Below are 20,279 nucleotides of genomic sequence, written 5' to 3'. Positions count from 1 at the left end.
GTAAATTAATTTTACACCGACAACAATGGTTCGATCTTCCATGTCATATCAACAAAGTGGGGTGAAGTAAGGTCACGTGACAGAAAACGTGATTGGTTGACCGATCATTATTCATTTTTCTCTATATATAAAAGAATTTTTTTCTACCCACATTAATTTTGTGTTTGATTTCATTTTTTGTATGCTAAACAAGTGTCCGAGGAAAACTCGTCACTATGACTCAAATTATTTTCTTTAAAATACAATTATCGACAAATATTTTTTATAAGGACAAATAATTTTTAATTCATAAAAATAATCATTAATTTATTAATTTAAAAACCAAATATATGGTACATTTTAATTTAAAATGATCAAATACTTTAAATATTTTTTATTTTAAAAAATGAACATTATAAAACTCATTTTAAAAATAAGCCAAAAAAAATTAGGGATGGCAAAAAGGGTCAACCCGTCCTGCTTCGTCATCGTCCCTTGTTTTTGCGGGTTAGACGGGACGGGACCCACAATATATGTCGTTTTGACACTTTTAATTAACTGAAGAGAGATTGTTGGTTGATTTACAAAATTGTCCTTCATTTATGGTATGGAAAAAATAAATTGAAGAATTAAAAGAAGATAGAGTAATAAATAATTAAGGGTATAATAGGAAAAATAACATTAAATGTTTTCTTGGTAATATTATAAAGCGACATATATTGTGGTACAAATTTTTTCCCCAAAGTGACATATATTGTGGCACGGAGTAGTACTTTTCAAAGTAATGTAGCCAATTACAACTTTATACTTAATTAGTTAGATTAAGTCTGCAGTTGAGGTTGGTTTATTTGAATGGTAGGTAGGAGTACTGAAGGTTGTTCATTTTTAGATTGGTATAATAATCTGATGTTGCTTAAAAATTTTAGTTTGTAAACTTTGTTAGGAAATATGGGATCAAAGAGATGAAGATTCAATTCATAAGAGAAGTAAGTTTAAGAGTTTGATATGAAGGAAAACTTGATAGTATCCATATTGAATTATTGATTAAAAGATAGTAAATTATTACATGAATTGCTATATATATAGAGCTTGTAAGGACCTAATAACAAACTAATAACCTAATAACTAACTCCAACTATATATATATATATAGAGCTTGTAAATTACAAGTACTGTATTATCACATTAATCTGTGTTTGTTACATAATGATTTTACATGAAATACAAACTACCAACATAGTAAACTTTGAATGATGATAGACATTATGTATAAAAACTATTTTACAGACAACATCAACACTAGTATAATATTGTACAGGAGGACTCGATCTTTCACGTCTCGTCACTGCGGTTGAAATTGATCAATGTAAGCTTCACAAAACACACAACTAATTATAAGACATCTAAGGAACTTATGTCCTTGACTTGGGACTAATTAACTAGGCACATTGTACTTAGAAATTGACATCAACATTGATAATATGAAACAATTTGAGTCTAATAACTCCTCTTTGCAGCTGCAACCTTTCTCACTGATATTCCCCATTTGATAACAGCGCGAATCTTACGCCATACTGCTTTTGGTTTCCCGTTGTTTGATATATCCGTAACAGAATTGACGAAATTAACACGGGTGCTACACTCTGCTCCATCAGAAAAATCGAATGAAACGTTATTTAAGAAATTCAGTATTTCTTCGATGTTTGCCACTGAATTATCAACATTGATTTGGCAATTATTCATTCCTTCATTAACATATGAAGTAGAGGTACATGGCTGAGCATCACATGGTCCTGTTTCTCTTTGACCTTGTGCTGTAGAGATATCAGTATATTGTAGACCTTGAACTGGAGCGTCGGATTGTGCTGCTGATTTTAAACATGCTGCTAGGCTTATAGAGTTCAATTTAGCTTCATCGATTGGTTCCAAATTATTATCCACATTTTTGTAAGCATCCTGCTTCAAAATTTTTACAATATTCTGCATAGAAAGAAGAAAACTGGTCACTATTGTATTGACAGCAAGGTTTTCCTTTAAATCTAGTTCGCGGCATATTTTGAATAGGGTATACCTGCAGGTTGGGTGTGACAGTCTCTGGTAAATAGTAATTTTGTGCATCATTTGTCACTCCCACAAGTTTGTAGATGGCATTGAATATCAGCGCTATTTGTTGCCCATTTGCCAGATAGCTATAAAGCTTGTAATCATCCACGATACAATTCTTGGCATGTTCGATAATTGCTAACCAAGACTTGTTTGGAATCTTGCCAAATATCTACATTGCAACATACAAATATTCAATTAACATACGCATTTTATGTATGAATAATTCATGTTTGATTCTCTAAAGCGATTAATTAACTTAGCAAAGCAATTGCAAAGCAAGTAATTTCAATCATCATTGATGAGAAAAATAACGGTAAATATACATAACAAATCACGAATGTGCTCTCAAGTATCAACTATTGAATTTTTCATTCACGCGAGTAATACCTTATGTAATGAAGATTCATTGATTATGAGTAACTTCAAGAGATCCTTAACAGTGTGAATTCCATGGTTAGAGAGCCGCTTGTGGAATTCTCCATCTTTAGCGATTTTCTCCAAACGCCAAACATCATCATTCAAGTATGGAGGGTAATGTTTCTGGTAGGCTTAAATCACCAAAATTACATGTCATTAGAAACATATTAATACAATGAAAAACAATAACAAACACTAGTAATAAATAAAACTCACATTCTCCTCTGTTATCTTTGACCCTAAAAGGTTGACTTCTACCTTCCTTAATGTTTTCTCCATTTTGCATAGCTTTAACCCCTAACCTGAACTTTTTGCCTCTTAACCATTTTGAATTATCAGTAAACATAATTTTAGAGATGGAAGCAACTCCCTTTTCAAGAGTAATAATCTTGTCACCAACCAATAATGGCCTTTTACCATCTCTTTCGCGCAAGATATTATCATTGAATTCAGTTTCAGTCCAATCTTCACTGCCACCATAAGATCCAAATTCACCATCAAGTGCACAAATCTCTATCTTTGTTGAAGATAAGGTACCATCATTAACTATTGACTTAGATCCAACATCAAATAGAGCAACTTGGAGAGGTGGTTCACCCTTTGCTATTATATTAGATTGAGTAAAAATTGTATCAGGTAACTTATTATTAATAAAATGTAACTCTAAGGTTCTGGCTCCAGATTTGCCAGCCTCATTGAACTTTTCACTGCTGCATCAAATTTGACAAAGAAAAAAACAAACATTGAAAAACAAAACAATTGTATTGTCGAATAAACTTAATATTCACTATATTTAATTTTACCACATAGTATTTTCAATGTCACACTAAATAAATAAATAGTGTGACATTGAAAATATGGTGGTCTCAAGACATATCATCAAACATGTATGTTCGTTAAACTCATTTAATTACATTGATTATGGTAACAATTCGATCATTTAATTTTGACATGAAAAACAAACCTTGAAAGTAGGCGCTCTTGGATTTTGCTTTCCACCACATCTCTTACCTATTTTAGGAAGATAGATGAGATGATGAATCAATTAAATTCTTACTCAAAAAACAAATTAAAAATAAAAATATTGTAGACACATTCATTCATGCATTCTTACCACTCCTCTAATGAAATTTTCCAAGTAGATGGAACCGTTACCACTAGCCCTTAGAGTGTTTATCACATATCTAAGGTCACTGCACAATAACAAAGAAGATTAAATTTACAACAAAAAACAAGTAGTATTATAGAAAATATATAACACATGTATATATATACCTGATTGGTGGTTGTTTTGCAACACCATGATTCCATTTAGACCCATGATTAGGAATAGGAATTTTACCAGTGTCTTTGTGCTCCTGGTGAAATTTTCTGTTAGATACCATACCATCCAAAATATTACAATTAAATTTGTCTTTCCTTTTATTTTGTAAGAAAAGTGTTTAATTCACTTTTCCTAGCTAGATCTAAAAATGATATTGATAGATTAGATACCTCAACACAACTAAGTTCTAATTAAGAATTGATGTAAGTAGAGTCATATTTATAATGTCAACCCACACACATGTACACAAACCGGATGGAAGAAGCCAGGAAGCATCATATTCACACTGCAGTGCATTAATATGACACGTTAATTATAATCTCAGAAAGTTATTGCATAGTATTTTCCATAAAAATACCCAGAAAGTACATATATATAATCAATAAAATATATATTGTACTTCTAGATACCTTAAATAGTATCTTTGAATTTGAACTTTTCACATATCACTAATGGGATCACATATCACTTAGTATTAAATTAAAATGAACGACTATAGTAGTAGTACGTATTGTACACCACAACAGTGTTACAAGGTATCCAAAAAAATTCCAAATTCAAGATAAGTACTAACTATAAACAACGCGTCGTTATATAACTACTAATGTACATATAGTGATAATGAATGAATATTTGGAAAAAGTAATAAAAGGCAGAAGAAAATGATGTAAATATAGGATATAGTAGTATCCAAATCAAACATGCTGACACTTTTAGACACTGAATTTTAAGATTAAGAAATCATGTTTTTTTGTCGCCAATACGCGTTAGAGCAAAATCGTGGCAAATCATATAGCACACACTAATGTAACTCAACTCTTTTTCTATTCATTAAGATCACATGTCACTTTTGTTTGAGATTTGAATCTATGAAATTGAATATTTAATATTTTGTGATATATAATAATTATTATTATCATTATAGGGTTTTAAAATTTTGAGGTTCAATACTGTTGCATATTCAGCGCATGCATTGTGGTCGGTCGGGCCTGAATATAATGAGGCCAAAATTTATTGGATATGGGATTTAAATCTAATATTAACTTAGGTCTTAAAATTTTGAGGTTCGTGTCATTCCACATCTTAGTCAAATGTGCTAACTAAACACTTATTAATATTTTGTAATATTATTCCTTAAAAAAAAATTATTTTGTAATATTATATAATTAAATTAATTTTTTTGTCAAAAAAAAAAAAAAAAAAAAAACTAAATTAAATTTTTTAAAGTATTTTTTTACTCAAAATTTTAAGGCTTAAAACTCTTGTTTTGATTGATCGACCCTTAAACCGAATCGGTAACAGATGAACCATTATGTAGTTTACAATTTTATAAATGTATTGTTAATTCGCAAAAATGATTACTATTTGATACATATTTATAATTTCAATAATCAGTTTTGTCTATGAGTAAATTTAAACATTTAAATTATTAAAATTTTAAATTCTCTGAAACTTTCAATTACCTCTTCCAATTTTCAACCACTTTGATAATTATTAATCAACTTGTTTAAATTTATATTTATACAAGGTTGACGCAACACAAACATTCACTCAACTTGAACAACTTAACTCAATTCCCGCGCGTGTAACTCGATCTCCTTAATTAAGCTCCCGCGTTGCAAAAAAATTCCACACGCCAATAATTTCCCTAGAAATTTCTACTAATTAATCTATTGTTGTAAAACGGTTTACTGACTTTAAAAACAGAAAAACGAATTTTCAAAATTGGCAACGAAACAAATTATTGGCTGAGTCGCGTACTAGGTCGCTTTCTTTAAAACGTTTCGCGGAACTACTCGAAGAAGTGCACTGTAGTATATCAACCGCGAAGTCCCCAGGATAAAACAGCCGTTTATCAAATAAATACCGATGAACTACTGCACTGTAGTATCGGCCAGAATAACACCAAATATGGTACAAATTTTCGAACCACTCTAATTGATATACGAATATCAATTCTACGGCAACAACCGTTCAAATTTTGAAACAACAAAAATTAATTTCGAAGAAGAAAATGAGAGAAGGAAAGAAGCAGTTTTCTCAGAATGCATAGAAAAAGAAGTGAGTAAAAACTGAAGAAATGAAGTGGTATTTATAGGCAAGTAGGGAGCTGGAATCAGAGAGTTTTCAGGAGCTGAAGTTGCATTAAGGGACACACTAAAAGAAATTTAAATTCAAAAATTTCTTTTTCTTAGTATTAAAAAATTAATATATCACCCAAGCCCGAACCGAGCCGGCCGGACGGCGGCGCGCACGTGTGATATTCGACATTGTGTGTGGTCTCCCTTTCTTACAAAAGTGGGTACCCCAAGGGCACACCCTTGGGTTTCCACCTTGTGGTATATAAACACTACCAAGTAGTGTGATTTTTCCAATGTGGGACTCAAAGAGCCTTTTTTCAATTCACACTACACATGGTTCTAACAAATGTGTTTACTTCAATACCAAGTTTCCTCTAATTCTTCATCATGTTCCAACAATTCTGCGTGGAAAATAAATACTCCTATACTCCATTTGAGAGCGTGTAAAAGATTATAGGAGTTACATAGTCTTTGATCATACAATAATATATATCATTAATATGCAGGCAGGTGGTCAACTTTTCCCCTCTTAAAATTGGTGAAAATTTCAATTTGTAATTGATAATTACACACCTTTTTTTTTTATTACTCAAATGTAAGTTAAAAAGCTTGACCTCTAAACAGGGACGGATCCAGACATAAAAAAATGGTGTGGCTAAAATTAAACACTTGTAATATAATTTTAAAGTTGATGTCGCACCACCATTTTTGGCTCATATACAAAATCACTTGGATAAAGCTCAACTATTCTCAATAATTGTGCACATCTAAAGCTCCAAATGACAATGAGGGACTCAAACTTGGTGAGTGGTGGCTATGGGGAGGGTGGGTGATGAAGTTGATTGATGAAAAGGGAGAGAAACATATGTGTTTTGTGTTCACTACTTCAATTGAAAACAATTCTTTTTTTTTTTTTGGATAAATTGGACATTTGGTCTTTTAACTTATTTATTGGTTTCATATTGGTCTCTTAATGTTACAAATTGGCCCCTTAACTTTAATTTTGTTTGTCATGTTGATAGAGGAGTGCTAGCAACACACTCTTTAATAAACACACTCTAACACACTCTCTTCTATTGGTTAAAATTTATATGGGTCCCATAAAAGTTATATGGGTCTACATTTTTTTGTGGGACCCATGTGAATTTCAACCAATAAAAGAGAGTGTGTTGGAGTGTGTTTATTAAAGAGTGTGTTGCTAGCATTATTCCATGTTGATAATTTTCGTTAGTTTTTCTCAAAAAAAGTTAACTTTGTTTTATGTTATTCGTTATATGTACGCATAAATGATTTATTTATGAGTAATATTTGTAGGCGTGTTAAGAAATATGATTACAAGTTCAGACATCTTTCTTAGACCAAAGATAAAGTTAACGTTTTTTTTCAGTAAAATTAAAGGAAATGATCAATATGCCAAAAATAAATAAAGTTAAGCGACCAATTTGTAACTTTAATTAGTTAAGGGACGATTTGTAACGTTAATTAGTTAATGGCCCAATATGAAACTCATTTACGAGTCGTGCTAAACAGTACTCGGGAGCACTTGTTAAACATATTAAAAGAGGAAATCAAAGATTACTTTGTAGTAGTTTATTTTTAAAGTATTAAACACACAAAATACAAGATAAAATTTCCTTATTAATAGTAATTAACTAGTATCCGAAGACAATATTTAACACAATATATATCTATATACATATTTATAAAAAAAAATTATCAAAAAATCTGGTGTGGCTTTAGCCACACCAAGCCCCTTAGTCCATCCGTCCCTGCCTCTAAAGTTTCATTTATAAGATCATTCGATTAAAGATCGGACGGTTTAAATTTAAGATTAGAATTTTAATATTTTAAAAATCAAAATTTGAATCATTTGATTTTAATCGGTCAGTTTTACTTTTAATCGAGTGATTACATCTTAACTGCATCAAATCGACTGCTCTAAATCCATTTTGCCTTACTAAACCTATTAATTATGGACTCAGTCCCATTATGTCATTGTCCTTTTGTGGTCCTAGGTAAGCGGGTTTCAAGTTCCTCCTACTTTGGAAAATTGCAAAAAATTTATCGATGATTTTTTTTTAAGAAGTTAAATTAACTCACCCAAATTGATACTAGCTAGAAAGAATCGAACCTCAGACCTCAAGAGAGGCACGCTTCCAGGTCCCAAGTCAATACCAATGCACCAACCCAAGTGGGTTTAGAAAATTATCGATGATTATTTTTATATGATCACATGATTATGGAAGTCTTGCTCTAAGTACAATACTCCCTCCGGACACAAATATAAGAAAAAATAATTGTTTACGCGGTGTTTAAGAAATTTAGTTAAATGTAGTTAATTTTCTTGATTTAATGCAAAACATGAGTTAAATTTACTATATTACCCTTTGAAAAGTGATTTATGCCTTGAAAATCACATGAACTTTTGAAAAGTGAAATGATTAAGTAACTAAGTTAGCAAGGTGTACCTTTTCACTTTAGACCAAAACACCATTTTTTTACTATTTTAATATAGTTTCAAGCTAAGGGTGGTTTAGTAAAACTGATTCAATGTTTTAACATGAAGATCTAAGTTAGCAAGATGCACATTTTCAAAGTTGAGTAACATGTTTTCTTAAGTTGTCATTTTTTGATTTCCTATGTTGTTTATTTAGATTGCATATATTTATAATTAAGTGGGTGTAAATTAGCAAATGAGTGCACCAACATTTAATAAAATTTACCTAACTAACCCTAAATTTTCTAGTGTAAAATAACTAAATGTCAAGGTTTTTTTGTCCCAAGTGAAAAGGTACACACACACACACATATATATATATATATATATATATATATATATATATATATATATATATATATATATATATATATATATATATATATACATACATACACTATGACTATCAATATACTCCTATTTAAGTTATTCATGCATGTGTATGAATTATGATAATTTCATTAATTTTTTAATTCATTGTTTTTTGGAGTTGCTTTTCACATATTTTGCTAGCTTGCTCGTATTCGATCAATAAAACTTTGCTAATTAAAAAAAAAGTGATAATTAATAATTATATTATGGACAAACTATAATTAGGTTGGTTAAAAAAACTATAATTAGGTTGTTGGTAGTTTAAATTAAGAGCTAATTATTTAGTGGTGGCGCGTATTACGGCTAAATATGTTGAAAACAAAATCAAACATGGCATGATGATGATCATGAGTTGTATGTTTTGTTTTCACTCTTATTCTAGGTTAAGGAAGATGTCCCTCCCTTTAACCACCATTTCATTATTTTCCTAATCGAAACACACGTATAAAATATTCCTAACATTTTAGACCCTGGATTTTAATTTCCTCTCTTCCTCTCTCTTCTACTGCCTAAGGCAGATAGAAGGAAGAGGGAGAAAGAGAGGCAATTGAACACCAAAAGAAAAATATAACTATAAAAACATAAGGTTGAAAGATGGAGGGGATCCAATTCCAACTAGCTCGATCAGCTGGTGCCACCGTACGTAATGTGAGTGCGAGAAGCACCAATAACAAAAATTTGACAGTTGGGAGGAGTGTTAACTCTCCATCTTTGCAATCTAATTATAATTATGAGACGCCGCGAGAACAAACTGTGGTGAAGACAAAGAAACCATCATGGTGGAATGATCCTGAGAGGAAAAGAAAGAGAAGAGTGGCTAGTTACAAGCTTTATGCGGCTGAAGCTAAGTTTAAACATTCTATGAAAAAAGGGCTTCGGTGGTTTAAGATTAAATGCATCAAAATTGTAACTAGCATTTAAATATGTATGTGCAAATAATGGATGCATGGGATGAGATGAGAGAATCATCGTTATCTTTTAACTTTGTATATTATTCAAAGATATATGATGAGCTTTCCACACACAAAAAAAAAAAAAAAATTGAATTAAGTATTTGTGTTCATTATAATGCTGTTATACTTGCATGTCTTCTTTTTTGTATCATATGAATTTTTGCTTGTTTTTGAATTAGTAATATTTCATTCTGTATAAATATTTGCGATATATGTTTTTCTTTCGATATGATGAACCATTAAACTTGCTTGCTATATGCACATAATATTTAGGATCGATCGATCGATAGAAAAATTATCACAAATGCATTTCTAGCGGTAATTAAATTTTATCCTTCTTTACATTTACATGAGATTGTTAGCAATTCAATTTTATTTTTTTACATGTGAGATCAAAGCAAAATAACGAAAGGAACATATTGTTGGATATGGAAAATTAAATGATCTTAGACGTCATCGGTGGAATTCCTCTTAAGTATGATTGTGGTGGAGAGTGGGAGAGAGGTGTAACCGCAAATACTCTGACATCCAAGTTAGTATTTTGTGTGAAACGAAACGTTTTAGGTAAGAAGTGAAAATTACACCCTTCCGCATGAGAAACATATATATAGTCTCTCCGACGTGAGTCAATGTCATCAATGTGAGGGCTGATCTGGTAGCCTCAACATTGATGGTATCGGAATAATGACTGAAAAATCATAATTGGCGATAAAAATATCAATCATTTCGATGTCGGATGTTACATAAAGGCTGACTTATGTGACTGTTGGGGGAAAGGGCCCTAGGCTTTGGGCCAACGTGTGATTGGGTCAAGTTCGGAGATTAATGGGTCGAGCTCAACGCTGAATTGAAGTCCAATCCATAACAGAAAATAATTGTAATATTTGGTTAACCTTGAGATAAAGATCTTGCAATATTAAGACCGAAGAGTACATAATCATAATTCGAGAACTATTTTCAATTATAAGATTGCTCGCAGGGGCAAAAGAAGAGGGGGACCAACAAATGCGATGACCACCTTCAAGTTTTATAAATTCATTTAACAGTAATATATAATCTTCTATGTCACATAAATATTATTTTTTGTTATCATGATATTGATACAAAGTTTTGATCACTGTTAGTTCTTCCCTCTTAAATGAATTTTTTCCATACACACGAGTCAGAAATCGAATCTTAACCAAATACAGCGATCAATATCTTTATCACTTGGACCGGTTTATTATAGGCCAAATTTATGAGTTTTTAACTGAATTCCGTAAATTCAAGTGACGGAAAAATTATTTTGATGCACTTATCTTTCAATTAATTGTCACTGACATGAGAGGAACATGGTTGGACAATTATCCTACGTATATGGACATGGATTGGGTGTAGTCAATACCTCTGACTACATGTATTCAATAAAGTCAAGATCATTTGATCAAGATTGAACAATTTAGATTTAACAATAGAATTTTAAATGTTATAAAAAATTAATAATATATACTTTTAAATCTGAACCGTCTGATTTTAATCAAATTGCTATAATACATTGACTACACCTTAACCGAATGAGAGCTAACGGCTCCTACTCCATTTCATACGTATACCTCTTTTCTTGTCTTCTATACAAAATTACATTATGTTAAGGTTTTGGACAAATATTGGACAATGAATATTTTTGTGTTGCGCAACATATTCATCTTCTCTTTAAATTTTCTGAAGCAATCTTCTCTTTCGATGTAAAAAAAAAAATAAAAAACTGCCCCAATAATTTTATAATTCTAAAGGGGTAACAAGTACACATATAAATCTAGCTGCAGGTAACATACGAGAGCAGTGTCATTTGTGTCACGTTTGTAACATAACATGGTACATCATGTGATGTGATGATGTGATTACGATTATTATTTTTCTTTATCCGGTTTTTTATTTTAGTTAACGGTTAAGATACTTCTCCGTTCAAAATAAATGACTTATTTTTGATTTGATGTATTATTCATATGATCTAATTTGACCTTATTTTTTTACTAATATATACCTGTAAATATTAACATATGAGATATTTTGTTTGTCTCAATGAGTATTTACAAAATATATAATTTTTACAATTTTTAACAATAAATAGCATTCCCTTCAATGCAATAATTTTAATTTTTTTTAAGTTTTTTAAAATGTATTTTTAAGCACACGTTAAAGAAAAACATTAGAGAATGACAATTTTTAAAAAATAATGTATATAATAAGAAGACGACCATTGAAAACATTGATCGTGAAATTAAACAAAAACTTACTATTTACTCCATCCCTCTCGAATTGAGTGATTTAGATGACTATATAATGTATATATTGTTTTCTTTTTATTATTATTTTCACCATCAGTTTAATCTGGTTTGAGGTAAGTTCTGGCATCAAGTGGTTCCAGTCCCCTTTCGATCGCAATTGCGGGGATCGAACAATGGTCTTCCCTACCAAGTTTAACGTCAATCACCACTGAACCAACTAACGATTGATATTCACATATATTTGTTTTGACCATATTTTTCTATCAATAAATAAAAATAAATATTAGCATATAAAAATATTGTTGGATTCGTCTCGATGAGGTTTTTTTTTTTTGGGTCAGGTAATCTAATGACTAGAAATTTCAACTTTTTAAGATGAATAAAAGTGAAGTGTCCGAGTTTTGATGAGGATTTTTAAAATATTAAATTTTTATAATTTTTATTATAATACAATTAAAAATATTAATCAATAACATTATACATCAGATGCGTCAAATAGTCAATTATATCATTCATTTTGGAACGGAGGGCGAAGAAGGGTGCACCGTTTATTTGACATTAATTTCAGTCACTCACTTCACAAGACCCAAGTGACTCCTTCCTTCACCTCTCTCTCTCTGTCTCTCTACAGATCTCTTCGCTTTGACTATTTTCGTGGAGAAAAATACAGTACACGCATTTACAGAGTGAGTGAATGAATTAGCACAAAATAAAAAGTTGTGTTTTTGATTACCCTTTTCAATATTTTCCATAAATAATAATTATTATTTCGATTTGCGGAACAATAATAAATTGTGCACGTACATTGGATAATGAGTGTTTGATGTGATTCATGAAAATGTCGCAAAACCACTACCTCGTCAAGAACAATCAACAATTCTAGTAGTAATTGTCTTTGGAACACTCTTCAAGGTTTCTGAGTCAAGGGTTTCTCGTTTCAGTGGTAGTAAGTAAGTAAGATCTTGAATCTCTATTAACTACCATTTTCTATAGTATTTTCAATTTCGTTTCATTTCATTCTCAAATTCTTGAAATTGATTTCTAGATTTCAGATTTGGGTTTTCGAGTTTAGAGAATTTTGTTGTAAAAAATTGTTTTTTTTTTCTTTCTTTTCACTCTCTGTGTTACTGTTAGGTACTAATGAATTGTTTCGTTTAACTATGATAATAGGAAAATAAGATTTGGGTATGGAGAAAAAACGTTCCAAGGGAAGCTTCTTTAGCTTGTTTGATTGGAATGCCAAATCTCGTAAAAAGCTTGTTTGGAACAATCCAACCTCACAACCTGGTAATGTTAATCATGTTATGTCTCTCTTTAATGTTCTTTTTTATTGTCATTCTTTGCCTGCCATGTCCACCTATTTAGGACCTGTTTGGATTGATTTATCTAACTTGACCTACTGACATAAACACCTGCGAGACTGTTTGAGAGAGATTAGCTTTTTCCATAGTATGTTTTAGCTTATTTCCATAAGCTCTTTAGAATAGGTTTTGAAAACAGTTTATAGCTTCTATGGAAATATTTTGATTTTATTTTATCTTTTGTCATAGAAATAGTTTATGTATAAGCACTTATATGATAGACACTTAGTAAGCTGTTTATCCAAACAGGCCATTAGTATTAGGCCAAGTTTGTTTTAGATTTTTTAGGAAAAAAATCACTTTTTTATTTTACTTGTGTTTGTTTCGGATTTTTTTTAAAATCAATTTTTCCTTCAAAATGAAATCTATTTTTTCAATAGCTTTTTTCAAAATCTATTTTTTTTCAAATCACAAATCATGTGCAAAGTGAAGCCAATGGAAAAAAAAACAAACAGATTTTTATGATTGTAAACAAATGGAAAGTAACTTTAGATTTTCTTCAAAATCTCTACAAGAAAAAATCATTTTTTTTAAAGCTTAAACAAACACACCCGTATTCTTCAGATGCTTGAGTTTGATTTGCTCTTATGCCTATTCTAAATGTTTCTGTTACATTAATCGCAGACGTTTCAAAGCAAGGAAAGGAAAATCTAGAGACCTTGCCAGAGTCACAATTCAATAGGGTGTGAATTTTTTTCCCACTTTTTTCTGTCTGTTTTTTTTTTCCTTTAATTTGTATTTTTTTTATTGATTTGATTATTAAAATTGTTTTAGATAAAGGTGGATGAGAATGGAGTAAGTCCGAGTAATATTGCAAGTGGTGATTTTCACTGCACCTTATCCGTCTGTAGTGATGAAGGGTGTGGCAGTAAAGCCCCTGGGTTAGTAGCAAGACTCATGGGTTTGGATTCTCTGCCAACTTCAGAAGTCGGTGAGCTTTCCGGTGCTTCATTATACAGCTCCAACTCTCATGGAGCTTCTCATTATAATGAGGGTTCTCTTCGTTCCATGGAGGACTTCCGTCGTGCGGACTACTTAAACACACCACTTAGGCCGGAGAAGTCTTCTTGGGATGCCATGGAATCAAGGGCACATAAAATGGAAAACCGGCAAATGAAGAGATTTCAAACTGAAATGTTGCCCCCAAAGTCGGCTAAACCCATTCCAGTTACTCACAATAGATTATTGTCTCCCATCAAGAGTAACGGTTATCTGCCTCAGAAGAATGTAGTTCAGATAATGGAGGCGGCTGCTAAGATAATTGATGGAAGTCCTCAGCCATATATGCGGAATAGAATACTATCAGGGGAGTCTTCATCTGTTCCCTTGAGAATTCTTGATTTGAAAGAGAGATTGGAAGCTGCACAATATGCACCCGTGTCTAGAAAGTTAGTCGATCCGAACAATGGCAACACATCAAATTGCAAGCCTGGTGAGAGGAGCTCTAATTTGTACAAAAGTACATCATCATTCAAGGGTTCAAGTTCAAGAGATTTTGAGAAACGTGGTTCTTGTCATTCATCAAGTAAAGGAAAATCAGGTTCTATGCAAACCAAAAACAATGTTCAAAGCAGAGATACATTGATTTCAAACGGAAATAGGAAATACATGAAGCAGAAAGAGCAGAATGAGACAAAGTCAAATCAGCTCACAAGGAGCCAGAAGTCAATTACAAACCGAGCATTACCGCAGAAAACGAGTGCAAACCGTAATAGCAATGTGCTGGTACAGAATAATCAGAAGCAAAATAGCATGACTTCCAAAGGTAAATCAGCTTCAAAAACAGATTTCAATAAGCCAACAACGCGAGGTTCATCTTCAGAAAATTCTAATGGAATCAGGAAGGCAACAAACAAGGGTGCTGCAAATGTCAATGTTCAGCCTAAAAGGTCAAGTTCTAGGGCAATCGATAACCGAAATGAGTTTCCCCCATCCAAAGCACATAGTATCTCCCAAAAGAAAAAGTATAACAGCAGAGGTGTTCATGAGGTAAGAAGTCCTGATCATGCAAGAAATGATTTCGAAAGCAAGTCCATAAAATGCAATTTTACAACTGATGGAAGTATTGATCAGAATGCTTTTAACATGAATGAAAGCAATGATGTTGTTTCATTTACATTTACATCTCCTTTGAGGAGAAGCATGCCTGAGTCTCTTGGACATAGTGATAATCTTCATCCCAAAAAATTATCACTGTCTCCGACACATATGATAGATAGTGATGCATTGAGTGTTCTGTTGGAGCAAAAGCTACAAGAATTGACATTGAGACTTAACTTACCTCAGTGTACCCTAGCCTCGGAGGAGCCTTATACTGGTTTGAGATCTAGTTTTCAAGACAAAGATGAGATGTTCAATGATGAACTTAATGGAATGCATAACTATCAATACGGTTCAAGTGATGGTCCAGTGCTTAACATGAATCAGCAACTGCAGGTATATTATTTCTTTAACATTTTCAGATTCATTTGTAATGTTCTTCATTTCAAGTAGTATTTATTGATATATATCATTTTGCTAGCTTTGTACTTAAAAATAGTCAAAAGAATATGTTGATTCCAATTTACAGAGAATAATTTTTTCAGACAGTCCACGTGCCATTTGTAGAGTCTGGTTTTACAACTTAGGTTGCAATTTACGATTATCTTTGAACTGAGATGTGTCCACATACTTACCTTAGTACTCAATCACTTGTACAGATATCAGAAGTAAGGGAAGATCCTAACTGTAGCAACAACAATGAAAGTGGAAATGATCTAGGCTGTCAGTATTCCAACAATACTGATACAATTTTTCAAGCTCCTTCTATCAGTGAAAGTTACTTGGATAGTGAAGACAGTGCATATGGTAAATTTCATCTTTCCCTTCCAATGAGCCTTATTTATTTAGATCTCAAAGCAAAATCTCACATGTCTACCTTTTACTTCCTACATAAGACATTGCATCAGCTTTCACAAAACCTATGCCTTTTATTTATTTTTCAAAATTTTGTTGTTAAATTTCCTTTATGCTGTTTCTGTGTGTTAGAAATTACAAACTTGATAATTATAGATTGCTTATCAATGTTTAATGAAAACAAAACTCCAAGAAATTTGTTGCTTTTCCTTAGCATAAGCACTTATACATATAAAATTGTCTTGCCAATCAGTTTCTTCTTATTTTCAGGCAGCACAATTTATTCTTCCATGCAAGATGAAGAAGTGTCTAATATTTCCCAGATTAATGAATCTGAATCAGTTGAAAGTGAGGTGGCATTGTCAGAGCAAAGCTCTTCCGTATCTACGGGACACAATGTGGCTGTCACACAAATAATCAGAACACCAAACATGGTAGATTTGAAAAGATCAAGTAACATGGAACTTGAATATGTAAAGAACATACTTGGCAATGCAGAGTTTATGGCAGAAGAGTTCGTTTTGGGTCGGACTAATACCGTCATAATGCCAAATCTCTTTGATCTGTTGGAGAATCAGAGTACAGGAACAACATACTGTGGAGAAGAAGAGTACTCTAAGCTTGAAAGGAAGGTTATATTTGACTATGTGAGTGAGAGTCTAGAGTTGAGATGTGAAAAAGCTTTTCTTGGAACGTGTAAAACATGGCCTAGATGGGTGATATCAATTCAGAGGAAGGACATATTGGCAGAAGAATTGTACAAAGAGATGATGAGTTATAGGAACATGGAAGAGCTAATGGTGGATGAGCTTGTGCTGAATTACATGAGCAGTGGATATGGGAAATGGCTTGACTTTGACATTGAAACATTTGAAGAGGGGTTAGAGGTTGAAGAGGACATACTAGAATGTTTGATTGATGAATTTGTTTCTGATTTGTTGGTTGTTTAACTAACCCCTTGGTAGCTTACATTTTTTTAGTACTTAGTGAGTATGAAGTTAAATTGTTAATACCATTAAAGTTCTGAAAAAGAAACACTGAAGTGGAACATAATCCACTCTAGTCCACTTCATGCTTTTTTTTCTACTGGGTAGTACTACAATATTTTACCACTTCTTAGCAGTAACCATAGATATTGCATTGGGAAATTAATATGATGAAACTATCATGTATACTAAGAAAAATAATTTTTTCATCAAAAAGCTAAGAGGTTCTATGACTGTGAGAGAGAGAGAGAGAGAGAGAGAGAGAGGCCAATTGGAAATGCTGACCACAACACATGGCTCTAATTTGATGTTTTGTGTTTGATGGGAATCCACGTTGTATTATTATGTATCAATGATTCAATATGTGACTTGTTTCATCCACAAAGTTTTTCACTTTTGATTGATCCACAATGTTAATGAAGTCTCATATGCTATAATTATGTTGACAGACTTTAACATGGCATGTGGTTTCTAACATTATTTACTTGTTTCAATTCTATGCCCTTCCCTACATGTATCTTAGTCTTAATCACATCACTTTTGCTTACTTGATTATTCGTCTTTTTCTAATGTCTTTTCGTTTTCACCTCTCAATCATTACAACTAAATACAAGAAGACTAATACTGGTTGGTTGGTTTGGCAAAAAAATGTGACAATTATATATTTAACATTATACTTATGGAGTTTTTGTGATTCTTAAGTTTTTATTTTTTTTAACTTTAAAATAGTCAACATTTTATTGTTACTGATAAATAGCATATCTTCTATTGTTACTGATAAATGGCTGTATAAAAGGTACATCTTCTATTCCACAAAGTATTCATTCATTCTCCAATTTATTTAAGATTCACTTAGCAATTTTTATAGTGGACCCATATTTTTGGGAGTTTCCTTTGCCGTTGTACCATTTTCTCAAATACCATATGCTATTTAAGTAGTGGACGATATTTTTTCCTCAAATTTCTCATTTTATAACATCCGCTACTTAAGTTGTGTGTGAGTAAAAATATGACACACGATAAACTCGTAGGGCGACAAAAGAAACTCTCCATATTTTTCTAACCAAATCTAGCCATACACGGGCTGTGGGCCAAAAAAGCCTGGACCATGATGGCCCATCATTAATAAATTTGGTTTCCCTAAAGTCACAATCAAAGGATTACAAGCAACTACAATAATCTCAAATTAAACAGGACATATAGTCATTCTAATAGAAGATTTATAATATGATTCCTCAAATGAAAGTCAATCATTTGCTTCAATTTTTACAATTTGGTACAAGAACAATGAAAAAATGAATAAAAGATTACATCAAATTTAGAGGGCATGGTCATAAGAAAACTTGGGTTGTAGCATCTATACACTCAGAAATTGCCCATATCTCCTGATAGAAATTAATGAAAGCATTGACTATTCTATAATCATAAGATCAAACAAAGGTAGATAAGATGTTCTTCTTGAGGGTGAATTCATCTGCCTTTGCTGCACTTATTGACTGCATCGAAAGACAATTTTCAAATGTGTTCAAACAAGTTGTCCATATTAACATATTAGTTGTTACTGCTATATTTATGATATTCATAAGTTACCTTTCGAAGCATGCCCTCAAGACGTTGAATCTCGTTCTTCGGATAGTCTGCACCCTTTTCCATAGTAGTCTTAGCAAGTTTCAAGTAGAGGTTGCCATAGCTGAAACAAAAAAAGAACGCGACACATTATCAAAGAAATTAACTAGGGCTCAGAAAAACCACGTTTCAAATTATAAAACTCAAGCAAACTAGAACAAAAAATGAAATGTGATATCATTCAAACCTTAGGTCGGAACCCTTAAGCTTATTAACTTTCTCTACAAGTCGAGAAAAGACAGCTTTCTTTTCATCGTTGTCAGCACTCACAAACTTCTTCACCAAGGTATCTAGAGATTCAACTATACCAGCCTAAAGCAAGAATAATTAGTCCATTAAACTATCGACTATCGAGTATATTATTCTAATCACTTTTAGCAAGTAAACATATTTTTAACTAACTTTAGAAGTAAGTTGACCCTGTTCATCGCGGTTGGTGCCACATTTCTCATTAATGAAAGTTACGAAAGCGTCCAAATCGTGACCACCAGCGTAATCTTCGCCAGTTTTATTGTTCCTTGGAAAAAACTTCAATGTGGGATAGGAAACAATACCATATCTGAATTAACAAATCAGCCAAATTAGGCAAATGCATTTGTTAAACATGATTAAGAAGACAAATAAAATATGTTACTGCACTCACTTCTCAGCCAAATCCTTGTACTCGTCCGCATTAACATTAGCAATGACAACTTCTTCCTCTAGCCGAAATGCTGCAGCAACCTTCTCATAAGTCTGATGAAATAGTAAAAACGGTATCAGGATCAGCCTTGATATAGTCACAAGTAGATGAAACTCATCAAGCTATGGTAGAAGTCTTAGACAGTAGAACATCCTTACATAAGCTAGGGCCTTGCAATGACCACACCTAAAGACAGTAATAAAGTTGTTAAGACAAAATATTCAAACACATTGAAAATGAAATAAAATAAATCATCATATTAATCTATACTTACCATGGTGCATAGAACTCCACCAGAACTTCTTTTGTTTCATCTAAGACAATCTTATCAAAGTTATCTGGTGAGAGAACTACCACACTTGATGGAAGAGAATGTATCTTCACATTGGTACCTACATTAACAATATATTATCATATTGATGTCAAATACTCCTTCCCGACCCTCCGTCCCAAAATATAAGCAAAAATGATTCAACAAAAGTTAATGTATCCGGTCTAAATTTTGCTGACAAGTTTTACTTATATTTTGTGACAGATCGGGAGTACTATGCTAAGAAAATGTCAACATAAGGTTAGGATACAAATCAATTATTTCTTTGATAAATCACATCTTGACATCATGCATTTGAGCACAATAAGAGAAAGAATAAATAGAAAGCTAACAAGTAACAACAATATAATTCAATAAGTAGAGAAACAAAAATTCACATAAATACCTCCTTCCATGTTTACA

General features: G+C 32.1%; 3 protein-coding genes across 7 annotated transcripts in view; 1 reads left to right on the top strand and 2 right to left on the bottom strand.

The window, feature by feature from the left end:
- Window positions 1-1,138: 1,138 nt before the first annotated feature.
- On the bottom strand, window positions 1,139-4,020 carry LOC123890980 (calmodulin-binding protein 60 B-like). Of its 3 annotated transcripts, none has more exons than XM_045940751.1 (7): window positions 3,778-4,020; window positions 3,617-3,695; window positions 3,467-3,513; window positions 2,719-3,212; window positions 2,473-2,633; window positions 2,051-2,254; window positions 1,139-1,959 (listed from the first exon to the last, which is right to left on the bottom strand). In XM_045940751.1, the coding sequence occupies exons 1-7, from the start codon at window positions 3,885-3,887 to the stop codon at window positions 1,477-1,479; spliced, it is 1,578 nt and encodes a 525-aa protein (XP_045796707.1). In that variant the 5' UTR covers window positions 3,888-4,020; the 3' UTR covers window positions 1,139-1,476. The 3 variants fall into 3 exon arrangements, with proteins under 3 accessions (XP_045796707.1, XP_045796708.1, XP_045796709.1); XM_045940752.1 differs by having other exon boundaries at window positions 2,719-3,209; XM_045940753.1 differs by having other exon boundaries at window positions 2,719-3,105; window positions 3,778-3,836.
- An 8,466-nt stretch (window positions 4,021-12,486) lies between these two features.
- On the top strand, window positions 12,487-17,684 carry LOC123890979. Of its 3 annotated transcripts, none has more exons than XM_045940748.1 (6): window positions 12,487-12,946; window positions 13,167-13,283; window positions 13,982-14,040; window positions 14,132-15,793; window positions 16,057-16,204; window positions 16,523-17,684. In XM_045940748.1, the coding sequence occupies exons 2-6, from the start codon at window positions 13,184-13,186 to the stop codon at window positions 17,200-17,202; spliced, it is 2,649 nt and encodes an 882-aa protein (XP_045796704.1). In that variant the 5' UTR covers window positions 12,487-12,946; window positions 13,167-13,183; the 3' UTR covers window positions 17,203-17,684. The 3 variants fall into 3 exon arrangements, with proteins under 3 accessions (XP_045796704.1, XP_045796705.1, XP_045796706.1); XM_045940749.1 differs by having other exon boundaries at window positions 12,509-12,942; XM_045940750.1 differs by having other exon boundaries at window positions 12,544-12,949.
- A 754-nt stretch (window positions 17,685-18,438) lies between these two features.
- Window positions 18,439-20,279, bottom strand: part of LOC123890978 (protein disulfide-isomerase like 2-1-like) — a 2,854-nt gene continuing 1,013 nt past the window's right edge. Inside the window, exons 4-11 of the mRNA XM_045940747.1 lie at window positions 20,263-20,279; window positions 19,821-19,938; window positions 19,705-19,732; window positions 19,508-19,599; window positions 19,267-19,423; window positions 19,052-19,176; window positions 18,829-18,928; window positions 18,439-18,734 (exon numbers count right to left, since the gene is read on the bottom strand). The exon at window positions 20,263-20,279 is cut by the window's right edge and continues 39 nt beyond it. Coding sequence (XP_045796703.1) covers window positions 18,669-18,734; window positions 18,829-18,928; window positions 19,052-19,176; window positions 19,267-19,423; window positions 19,508-19,599; window positions 19,705-19,732; window positions 19,821-19,938; window positions 20,263-20,279 — 703 coding nt within the window. The 3' untranslated portion in view covers window positions 18,439-18,668. The remainder of the gene's footprint in view (window positions 18,735-18,828; window positions 18,929-19,051; window positions 19,177-19,266; window positions 19,424-19,507; window positions 19,600-19,704; window positions 19,733-19,820; window positions 19,939-20,262) is intronic.

This window comes from Trifolium pratense, linkage group LG6 (genome assembly GCF_020283565.1).
Source record: "Trifolium pratense cultivar HEN17-A07 linkage group LG6, ARS_RC_1.1, whole genome shotgun sequence".
Lineage (NCBI taxonomy): Eukaryota > Viridiplantae > Streptophyta > Magnoliopsida > Fabales > Fabaceae > Trifolium > Trifolium pratense.
Note: the sequence above shows the minus strand (reverse complement) of the source record. Positions and strands in the feature narration are given on the sequence as shown.